This window comes from Temnothorax nylanderi, unplaced genomic scaffold (genome assembly GCF_030848795.1).
Source record: "Temnothorax nylanderi isolate EJ_2023f unplaced genomic scaffold, tnyl_v1.0 TNYL_tig0004_pilon, whole genome shotgun sequence".
Classification (NCBI taxonomy): Eukaryota; Metazoa; Arthropoda; class Insecta; order Hymenoptera; family Formicidae; genus Temnothorax; species Temnothorax nylanderi.
Genome location: NW_027249066.1, coordinates 2477560 through 2488664, shown reverse-complemented (window position 1 = coordinate 2488664; position 11105 = coordinate 2477560). Strand labels below are relative to the sequence as shown.

At 44.5% G+C, this 11105-nt stretch overlaps 4 protein-coding genes across 4 annotated transcripts; 3 read left to right on the top strand and 1 right to left on the bottom strand.

Moving 5' to 3' along the window:
• The first annotated feature begins 933 nt into the window (after positions 1 to 933).
• LOC139774226 (uncharacterized) lies at positions 934 to 2631 on the top strand. Its single transcript, XM_071709319.1, has 4 exons — positions 934 to 1243; positions 1564 to 1746; positions 1824 to 2038; positions 2249 to 2631. Exons 1-4 carry the CDS (start codon positions 1135 to 1137, stop codon positions 2540 to 2542), a joined length of 801 nt encoding a protein of 266 aa, XP_071565420.1. The 5' UTR covers positions 934 to 1134; the 3' UTR covers positions 2543 to 2631.
• A 349-nt stretch (positions 2632 to 2980) lies between these two features.
• Positions 2981 to 7353, top strand: LOC139774174 (dihydrolipoyllysine-residue succinyltransferase component of 2-oxoglutarate dehydrogenase complex, mitochondrial). Its single transcript, XM_071709233.1, has 9 exons — positions 2981 to 3184; positions 3715 to 3739; positions 3881 to 3932; positions 4135 to 4205; positions 4277 to 4404; positions 4510 to 4863; positions 4927 to 5102; positions 5250 to 5700; positions 5893 to 7353. Exons 1-9 carry the CDS (start codon positions 3110 to 3112, stop codon positions 6025 to 6027), a joined length of 1467 nt encoding a protein of 488 aa, XP_071565334.1. The 5' UTR covers positions 2981 to 3109; the 3' UTR covers positions 6028 to 7353.
• A 376-nt stretch (positions 7354 to 7729) lies between these two features.
• Rpt2 (26S proteasome regulatory subunit Rpt2) lies at positions 7730 to 10199 on the top strand. Its single transcript, XM_071709242.1, has 5 exons — positions 7730 to 7869; positions 8152 to 8713; positions 9060 to 9446; positions 9528 to 9763; positions 9886 to 10199. Exons 1-5 carry the CDS (start codon positions 7867 to 7869, stop codon positions 10018 to 10020), a joined length of 1323 nt encoding a protein of 440 aa, XP_071565343.1. The 5' UTR covers positions 7730 to 7866; the 3' UTR covers positions 10021 to 10199.
• On the bottom strand, positions 10098 to 10816 carry LOC139774232 (uncharacterized). Its single transcript, XM_071709332.1, has 2 exons — positions 10682 to 10816; positions 10098 to 10569 (listed from the first exon to the last, which is right to left on the bottom strand). The coding sequence occupies exons 1-2, from the start codon at positions 10805 to 10807 to the stop codon at positions 10201 to 10203; spliced, it is 495 nt and encodes a 164-aa protein (XP_071565433.1). The 5' UTR covers positions 10808 to 10816; the 3' UTR covers positions 10098 to 10200.
• Between the last annotated feature and the right edge of the window lie 289 nt (positions 10817 to 11105).

Sequence of the window (11105 nt, the reverse complement as noted above, 5' to 3'; positions counted from 1 at the left end):
CAAAAGTCGTTTTATTTTCCGAGATATAGTGTCTGAGCAGAATAGCTGACTTATAATTTCAAGACAGTGTTTTATGCTTTAAATCTTTGTTTTTAGCAACGCACAATACTGTCTTGTGTCTCAAGTCTTAAACGAGTGTGGACAAAGTGTCAACATTGTTTAAGACTTGAGACACAAGACAGTATTGTGCGTTGCTAAAAACAAAGATTTAAAGCATAAAACACTGTCTTAAAATTATAAGTCAGCTATTCTGCTCAGGCCCATACTTTAGACAGGCATTTAAAATGAATTACCCTGTAATCTGTATATTCATATAGTAATTTCATCAGCCTAGGATAGCACAAACGGCATTAGAAACATCCAGTGGATATTGGGATTGAAAATTTCGATTACATTGTTATGTAATTACATCCTAAAGATATCTATCCTTGAATCTCGCTTAAATATCTCATAAGCGAAGGTAAGCATCCTCCAGTACATCCTTTTACATAGATGAACCAAACCCTTCGAAGCATTCCTCTTCTCTTTTCTTTCAATGAAGAAAGAAGGAGAAGAAGAACGCTCCAAAACATTTGTAGCGTCAAGTGGACCGCAGCCTATATCCAACATAATAACTAGCATTAAATTTTGCTATGTAGGCTGTTATAATACCTACAGGTATGTAGGCAGGTATGGGCAGGTATAATACTTGTGTAATGTCTATTTCTAAGTTCTAAGGCTCAGTTTCACGTCGTTTAACTTTAACCTTCGATTAAACTCACTCTTCGTCTTCGCACCCAAATTCTCCGATCGAGGAGAGCTTCGCCTTTTTGAATCGCGCGAGAAAAACTCGAAGAGCACCTCAGAGACCCTTTTTATCGACGAAATATTATCGACACGATCGCGCTAAAATTTAATATTCCAGATTAGCGGATGGTAAGTTTCAGAAGCATGCGTTTCCAGCCAGCGCGGTATTAGCGGGCTCCCTGCTCCCTGGGGCCTGGGTGGGCCTGGGGCTCCCTCCGTAGACCTTTCAAATTGTCTTCCGTTAGTCCTGCAAGAGAGTCGTCTTTCACGAGATAGCCGCGGTCGGGAAACCGGCGGAAATGTGATGACAGAAGGAATCTTGTGAGAAAGAGATTAAATCTGAGGCAAATGTCTAGCGGAAAATCGGCGAGCGGCATTGCCACCTTCAGCAAGGAGGAGTACGACGACTATCAAAGATCTCTCTCGTCGAAGAAAGAATGGCCCGGTATCAGGGCTGGTAAGGGCGAATTTATTCTTGGCTGAGGTTTCAAATCCATGGGCAAGCGATAGCGTTAATTATAATAAGTAGTGAAGTCTGCAAAGATTACATTGAGACTACGTGATATATATATTTTTTAATGATTTTTATACATTGGGTCTGTTTTCTACTGCTGAACTGGCCGCACTAGTTCAGAGTTTATCTTTTTTCCTTCCAATGTGGAATAAAGCAGTAGAAAACAGACCCATTGTATTTAATATACTATTATATTGCCAAAAATAATTTATTTCAAGTTATGTGAATCTCCTTCAATATCTAATATCAAATTCTAATTTTAGCCTCGCGAATGACGTTGAACACATCAATGCTCATCATGGAGCTGTACCGACTAGTACCCTACAAGGAGGGTCACTACGTGCAATTTCACCCATTCAACATGCCTCTGATTAAAATTCGTAAGATCGAGATAGTCGGGATCGTCATGAACGTTAAGCGCAATGTCAATAATCTATTTCTAACAAGTAAGGCAAGAGACGAGGTTGTTAACAGCAAATTTAGTGCTATGTGAAGAGACGCTTGAACTTAAATTCTATTGCAGTTGAGGATGGGACGGGAGAGGTGCAAGTTAATTACAAATTGGAGCAACACATGTTTGAGTTGAAGCAACGGCAGGAGATCGATGAGAAGTACAGGAACCAAGCTGGAAATTTGAGGACCAACGAGACAAAAGTGAACAAAAGCGGTCCAAAGAAGTTTCCCGAGACACGTCCAGAATTCCGCTATCCACGTGATGTGTCTCTACACGATGTGGCTGTAAGAGTTTAAAAGAACATACATGTAAATTAGAGTAATTTCTATGCGCACGGTGGCTATCGTGTGTTTCAATCATTTTTACTTTTATATTAATAATATTAATCGGTAATCCATTTAATTATTTTAAACTGGATGTAAACTGAAAAGATGAGAATATTGCTGAGAAGCTCGTTTATTACAACATACAAGTGCAATCGCTTTTAATGCTAGGTCCTGGAGAACGAGTGGTGGCTGGAAACAAACAGTGGTTTGTTGGGCAAAGAAATCCAGCCGTTCGACTACGTACACGTCACCGGATACCCGTGTCTGGACACAAAGTTCCAAAAGATACCGGAACAAATTACAGAGGAGTTTATCGAGCACGCAAGAATGACCGTGTTCGCGTTGTCCGTCGTGTGCATCTCTGAGGAGATGTACAATAAAAAGTTACTAATGTGGATAGGCACCACTATTCGCCAAAGGTACACGGAGAATAAAGGCTGTACTGCAAGGAATAAGTGGTGAAGCCTGCGAGAATTATATTGAAACCATGTGATATATTTTGAAAGATTTTTATATATTATATTAAATACTGTTACATTGCCAAAAACAAATTATTCAGAGTTATGAGAATCTTCCTCAAGGTCTAATACACAATATTGAATTCCATGCGGAATTGCAGCAGCAGTTTCCGTCTCCATTCACAGTACTCCATTCACATACATCCATTCCTGTACTATCTTTTTTTTTCATGCCTTTTTCCAAAGCATCCAAGTACATTATCCGCATATATTTTACGTTGATTGTAGAAAGCGCGGCAGAGGCAAGGCGGCTTGAGAATCTCTGAAAATCTAACGAGAATTTACGGGCCGAATGCGAGAAAGAGTGCCTAGTGCGGACCATTCTTAACAGATGCCGCCGCTCATCCGATCTAGCCTCTCGGCGCGGTCACAGGATATACTGTGGCGCGGTTTAGCCTTCCGCTTCGACACCCCGCCAAGACGTGGGGCGCGCGCCGTCGTTCCTGTCCGCCGTCCGCCGTTCGCGAGTCGACGTCCGAGTGCGCGCGTTAACGCTTCGCCCTGCCTGAGGATGGCCGCGATGTTGTCCAACTGCTCGCGGTTCGCGCCCCGCGTGATCACGCGGAGCAGCGTGTTGCGGGCCGAGGTGAGTACGCTTTCCCCTAAGCGCCGCGCTGCCCCGTTTCCCTCCCTCGCCCGCCTATCCGCGGGCAGGTCTGGTGATCAATCCCGGGTGCGGGATCAATTCGAGGCGTGCTCGCCGCCGCGAGTCACGCGGCTCCACTCGCTCGCGAGGAACTCGCCGGGACCGCTCCGAGCCCTCCTCACCGCGACGACGGTTACATAATGCACGCATCTCCCGACCCGATAATATCCTCGTGATCCACCGTCGCCTGTCAATCAAACGAGAACGTTTCCCCCGATCAGGACGTATCGGTCCTCGACGAGCACCTGGATATCGCAGTCCTTTTGATTGACATCGGCTCTTTCTTTCTCTCTTGCTCTTTTTCACGACGGAAACAATGACTATTTTTATCCCCGGCAAGGTCGCCGCATTTCATAAGATCAATCGCTCGTTTTTCTGACTGAAAATCAGGTCGTTTCTAACCGGTCCGCCGAACACACGTCATTGCCGGAATAAAGATTAACTAGATCCTACGTTCGTTCTTTTTGCAGGTTGCGAGATCGTTGTGTAGTCAAGGTAAGGTTAATGAGAGAGAGAGAGATAAGACACTGATGAGATATAACGAGGATTTTGAAAGCGACAGCTGTAAAAAAACAGCAAGTCAATTGGAAGAGCTCGTCAGCGGAAACGATTAACTATGATAAATCATTTTTATAGGGCGCACTGTAGTTGTCCATGCCGAACGTGTGCCCAACGCCAAGGCTCCGTTGTAAGTAGCACTGTATGTGCATTATTTTGTATTCGCACACATACATTTTTGATTCTTAAACGTGTCGTTAATATAAAGAGCTTCATGACAACTCTACGTGTTTGGAAATCTTTATTTTTTGTTACTGCACTAATTACTTTCAATTCTTGAAACCCAAGACAAAGGTAGAATAAGAAAGATTAAAGTGTTCCTTTACTTGCAGATGCAGAAAGTACAAGGCAAACCATTATTGGATAAATCAGGCGAGACATATACGTTCGACTTCGGCGCTATGTAAGTGCAGCATTTTATATATCAAAGATCCAAATTAATTTATTCGTGCGTAATTTGTATTATTTAAACAGGGGAGATCAGGGAAGTTCTGGTGCCTGCGTTTGCCGAGAGCGTGAGCGAGGGCGACGTGAGGTGGGAGAAGAAGGTCGGCGACCAGGTGAAGGAAGACGACGTCCTCTGCGAGATCGAAACGGACAAGGTGTGCATCCCGAGCGTTTCTCGTTCCTTCCGGTTGTAACGTGAGATAGGAATAATAGCGATTATTATGTAATATGTCGACGTTTAATCGCTCGTTTGCCCGTAGACTTCGGTTCCTGTACCGTCGCCCGGGCCCGGCGTCATAAAGGAGCTCTTCGTTAAGGATGGCGACACGGTGAAGCCGGGACAGAAGTTGTGCACCATCGACATCGGCGCGTCCGGCGGTGCTGCAGCTGCACCCTCGGCTGCACCCGCGGCGAAGGAACCGCAGCCCGCTGCGGCCGCGCCGGCGGCGAAGGCACCTCCACCGGCTGCGGCACCACCGCCACCACCACCCCCAAGCGCGGCTGCTCCACCGCCGAGACCCGCGGCAGCGCCGATTCCGCCTCCCGCCGCTCGACCACCGCCTCCACAGCCGCCTACCGCGTCCATGCCAGTCGCGGCTATCAAACACGCCCAGGTAAATATAGAATAACGCATTATTATTTAACTTGGAAGTGTTACGAGAACGATGCGCTTGCAGTCGCTGGAAGGCGCGAAAGTTCAGCTACCTCCCGCCGATTACACGCGCGAGATAATCGGCACTAGGACAGAACAGCGAGTGAAAATGAATAGGATGCGTTTGCGTATCGCGGAACGCTTGAAGGATGCACAGAACACGAACGCTATGCTCACCACGTTTAACGAAATTGACATGAGGTAATTTCAAGCATTATCGCTTATTTATATCGAATATGTACACGCATCTCAAATAATACAATTAACGACTTCATCTGTACCGAGATGTGCGTACAATGTTCGTATTCTTATAATCTTTTTTATTTAACATACATTATTAATTTGCAGTCGCATTATGGAATTCCGAAAGGAAAAGCAGGAATCGTTCACGAAAAAATACGGTATCAAGCTCGGGTTTATGAGCCCGTTCGTCGCGGCCAGTGCCTACGCCCTGAAAGACCAACCCGTGGTGAACGCCGTGATAGACGGCACCGATATAGTATATAGAGATTACGTAGATATTAGCGTGGCGGTCGCGACGCCGAAGGGACTCGTCGTGCCGGTACTTCGCAGCGTGGAGAACAAGAACTTCGCCGAGATCGAGATCGCCTTGGCCGCCATGGGCGAGAAGGCTAGGAAAGGAAAGATCACCGTCGAGGATATGGACGGCGGCACCTTCACGATAAGTAACGGCGGCGTTTTCGGTTCGCTGCTGGGAACTCCCATCATCAATCCGCCGCAGAGCGCGATTCTCGGTATGCACGGCGTCTTCGACCGACCGATCGCCGTTAAGGGACAGGTAAAGTTCACCGAAATTTACATTGAGGTCCTTGAATTTTTTATCTTACAATTTAAACCTTTAATTTCTTAATTTTTTAATCTTTTAATTTAAGATCCCTGAATTTAAATTGTCAAATTCAATTGTTAAAGCCTATAATTGCAACTCGTATCGCAAAATCGCCGTCGCTTAACGAACGTCTGTATTCCCCAGGTTGTTATTCGGCCAATGATGTACGTAGCTTTGACGTACGATCATCGGCTGATCGACGGACGCGAGGCTGTGATGTTCCTGAGGAAGATCAAAGACGCCGTGGAGGATCCTAGAGTTATCTTGGCTGGCCTTTAATAACTTGGAACACGTTTATCGCGCGTGTTAACGATACGTACGATCACCGTGGAATAAGCAAGAGCGCGACGCGAGAGTCCGGAAACTCGGCAAGGAGTTTTCCCGCTTCCGGGAATCTCTAATCATCCCTCTGAGCAACATTTCACGATATCCTGTTTTAAATACCATCAATCTCCAACCCGCACGTGGAACGATGTGACAAGTGCAGTCACGAATAACTGATAAGCACGTGAACTAGTTTGTTATTCTGAATCTTTGCAGCGAGAGTATTTTAAGGCGTATTTATAGCCTCGTATTTTACAGCCTGTACATCGCCGGACGACGTAACTTTTATTATTGTATTGGATTTTCTCAACCCGATAACTGATTGCCGAATCGATAATCGCGTTCTCGCGGGCGCACTCGTATTTCTGTCGCGCCGCGCCGATGTCGATCGGTGTCGAAGGGCGGAGCGCAGAGAAGCGGAGCCGAGAGGAAGGGCTAGAAGGTACTTATCCTAAGTACTTTAACATGTAGATCCACAAGCTAAAATAAAATCTCACCAATCTAAGTCTCTTTAGCCTTGTTGAATTGCGCGTCACACCGCGGCGTCGTAGGATAAGTAACGCGATTCGATAGATATATTTAAATACGCGGAAATGATATTGTTACCGTTCGCACTTGTACCGAGCATCTCGGGGAAGGGTAGGGAGGATCTGTCGCACGAAGAGAATAGCTTAAGGTGTACCAACCTAGACACGTACCTATGTCTGGAGATTTTTATCATTTTGGTCCTTAAATAAGTATAACGGGAATTAAGATCAAAGATAAAAATATTTATCTTGTATTATATTTTTAGCTTTAACTTTAATTTGTGTTATACTTATTTAGAAACTAAAATGATAAAGGTGTCCAGACACAGGTCTTAAAAGTGTCCCGGCATTGGTACATTTAAGGGAAAGCGGAATATTCGCGATCTTGTAAATCAAAAGGTTGTTTATTAAATAAAAAGCTAAGTCAGCACGTGGGGCGAGACGTGTTTCCGTGACGGTGCACGGCATGTGGAAGAGACTGGGCGTTTACGTATAAGAGTAGAAGTAGCACACTGCCAAGTCCTCGCGACGAACGTTTCGAGTCGCCGTATTCGGGTATTTCATACGAATTCCGCGTTCGCGTACTGATAACAGCGTTTACCTCCCGACGTTTCCATTCACAGTGTTCGCATCGTCGGACCACAGCTTTATGCGTGAAGATGTGCGAGTGCTCTCTTAGTCCTATTGTAAGATACATTGTACATTCAATACTGTGTATTAACGAGAAACCGCATATAAAGCACGCTGAGTATAAGCATCGAGTCTCGTTTCATTTTTTACGATGCCGTTGGCGCAGATCGTAATTAATCTCGCCGGTAACACTCGATAGTAATTATTTACAGTTATACGAATGTTAAAGTCTTTCTTTTTTTAGGGATTCCTTAAAAAAAAAAAAAAGATTTTCTTTATACTCACTCATTGCGAAACAAGGAAACGAAGGATGCGCGAAATTCTCGCAGGCTTCTTGGAACGACCGTTTTTCTTGTCTGTAAATTAAGTACGTTTCACATCTTTAATTCTGTTCAGCTAATAAATATAATCTTACATATGCAAAGTATCTGGAAAGGCATGAATCGCCTGGGAGAATTTTCCTTCGAATTTGAATATTTCTTTACCCGCGATCGAGACTCGCTATCGATCAGTAACCGGAGGGCGGCGGAAGTCGATCTTTTCTTATCGACTGCGCACAAAATCGAGTCGCTGGCGAATGACTCCGCCGTTTCGAAGAGCAGTGTCAAGCCAGGTTGAGAGAGCGCCGTGACGGAGGATGGTGAGTCTCTGTCAAAATAACCAAGCGAGTATTATTTAACGGGAGGACGTGGAGCGGCTTTGCTATTTGGCGTGAAAAGCAATTGCGTGTTGTTACTAATTTTCCAAAATCCGTTCTGCTCGTCGATCGTTTAGGTTAGCCATCCTTCAAATGTTTGAGCCCTGTCTTAAATTTCAGCAAGAAGCATTTGATATTTTCTCGAGCGATTACGAAAGACGTTTCTTGTAACGCATCGCGTTTATTTTATCAGCGAGATTCTTTAACGATAATGAACTGCAACAGGGTCAGAATCAATCTGGGACCGGTGGCAGCGGTGGAGACAAGAAGGATGACAAGGACAAGAAGAAGAAGTACGAGCCGCCGATTCCCACGAGGGTGGGCAAGAAGAAGAGGCGCACCAAGGGGCCGGATGCAGCCCTGAAACTGCCTCAGGTGACCCCTCACACGCGTTGCAGACTGAAGCTGTTGAAGATGGAGCGCATAAAGGATTACCTGCTGATGGAGGAGGAGTTTATCAGGAATCAGGAGCTCCTGAAGCCGCAGGAAGAGAAGAACGAGGAGGAGAGATCGAAGGTGGACGATCTCCGTGGTACGCCAATGTCCGTCGGCACGTTGGAGGAGATAATCGATGATAATCACGCGATAGTGTCCACCTCGGTCGGCTCCGAGCATTACGTGTCCATCTTGTCGTTCGTCGACAAGGATCAGTTGGAGCCAGGCTGCTCTGTGCTGTTGAATCATAAAGTTCACGCTGTTGTTGGCGTCTTAGGGGACGATACAGATCCTATGGTTACAGTGATGAAGCTGGAAAAGGCTCCTCAGGAGACCTACACTGATATTGGAGGTATGTCATATATATATTTTATATTTGCTTAAACATTTTGCATTTATCTGCATACATTCTGGTAAATCGGTATAATTATATTTTGTTATAAAATTGCGTCGAGATTTATAATCTTTAGTTGAGAGCTTCAAAAAATAAAATTTCAAATTAAGTCTTGATAAAGACTCGATTCAAGATTTAAGCATAAAATTTGGTTTTGAAATATATGTAAATTTAAGTAACACGACACTCATATGTAAATAGAATGTTTAGTTTGATTTGATGTTGGTTGTTGAAGAAATGCTGCTTTTGAAGAAGTGGGTCGCGCAAAAATATTAAAGAATATATGACTCGTGGATATTTTCAGGTCTTGATACTCAAATTCAGGAGATTAAGGAATCCGTAGAATTACCGTTGACCCATCCGGAATATTACGAGGAGATGGGTATTAAGCCTCCGAAGGGTGTCATACTTTACGGACCACCTGGCACGGGAAAGACGCTGCTCGCCAAAGCTGTGGCCAATCAGACATCGGCTACGTTCTTGAGGGTTGTTGGCTCGGAACTTATACAGAAATATTTAGGAGACGGTCCAAAGCTCGTGAGAGAGCTCTTCAGAGTTGCCGAGGAGCACGCCCCTTCCATCGTTTTTATAGACGAAATAGACGCGGTAGGAACGAAAAGATACGACAGCAATAGCGGCGGCGAGAGGGAGATACAGAGAACCATGTTGGAATTGCTTAATCAACTGGACGGTAAGCTAATTTCTTATACAGAATTCACATACGTAAAAATCTCTCTAGATTTGATATTATTTGAAAAATTATTGTTATCAGGATTCGACAGTAGGGGCGATGTGAAAGTAGTTATGGCTACCAATAGAATAGAGACCTTGGATCCCGCTTTAATTAGACCGGGTCGTATCGATAGGAAAATAGAATTCCCGCTACCGGATGAGAAAACTAAACGAAGAATTTTCAATATTCACACAAGTAGAATGACTTTGGCGCCTGACGTAAATCTTGCGGAACTGATTATGGCAAAGGATGATCTTTCTGGCGCGGACATCAAGGTAGGACAATCTTCTTTAGAAATATAAATTCTTGCTTTGTATACATTTCGTACTTTCACGCCACAACTGTAAGTTTCTTTTTGTTGCTTCATTAAAATGGATTCTTGAAACTCTTGTTCCAGGCAATATGTACCGAGGCTGGTTTGATGGCTCTACGTGAACGACGTATGAAGGTTACCAGTGACGATTTCAAGAAGTCCAAGGAAAGTGTGCTGTATCGCAAGAAGGAAGGTTCCCCCGAGGGATTATATTTATAAAAAAAAAAAAAAAACATTTATCGTCGATAATATCTGTATGATTGAGTCGCGGAGTTATTCGGGTGTCTCAATAAACATTTCTATATAGGAAATCAATTTTTTATAGCGATATATCAACAGAAATATTAATGGACTGTTAATGATTTAACCAATTATATTACAAATACTACTTAAATGTATCTAAAGAGTCGAATTGATTCCGATGCCCGATTTCTTCAGGACCGGTTCGAAGTACTCGTGTAGCCTGCTTATAACTCCTGCAGAACGTACTCTCTGCTCGTTCAGGACTTGGGAGAACGAAGCGTTCTCAAATGGATCGGAGCTCTTGTTTCGCGATTCCACGTCGCATATCCAGCACGCGCCGCGCCTGGTTTTGTCGAGAGCGACGGCCACGTCCGCGGGATGTTCCGACATGGGCGTCGAAGCGACGGCCAGACCCTTGTACCTTCCCAGCGCGAAAGCGGTCTCGAAACCGTCTTTGTAACCGATATCGAATCCCTGTTGCAGCACAGAGTCCGCTCCGTCTTGCACCCCTTCTCTGTAGCCGGTCTAAAAATACAAATTGTCAAATGCAGAAAGCGGCGCGGCGAGCAATCGCGACATAAATAATCGCGTCAGGGACTCCGGGGGTCGCGATAAGGTCTAATAATCTTTTGCGTACCCTGACAGCAGCGTCCACAACGCGTTCCCAGCATTTCGAGGCGACGTACAGAGAATCGTCTGCCGCCGAATGTGGATCGTATTCCGTCATTTGCAATGTTTGCATCGCATTGTGCAATCCTTCCATTGTGCGATTTACGATTGTCCTATCTGGTTATTTCCCTGAAACGGGGAAACAATTGTTATGAGGTTCAATAATTTTATGACGATTTGTTTGAAGCCAAATCTTCAACAGAAACCTTTGTTTCTCCACAAAATAACATCGAATGAGTACATTTTTATTAAAATTTAAGGTAAGAAGGTTATAAAACAAGGTTTATCGCAGATTCAATTGTACAATTGCAATGGTTGTGTAATTGCAGAGCTCTAAATATTCGTGACAACTACGCGTGGAGTCAACAACAAAGAACTCAAACAATTACGTG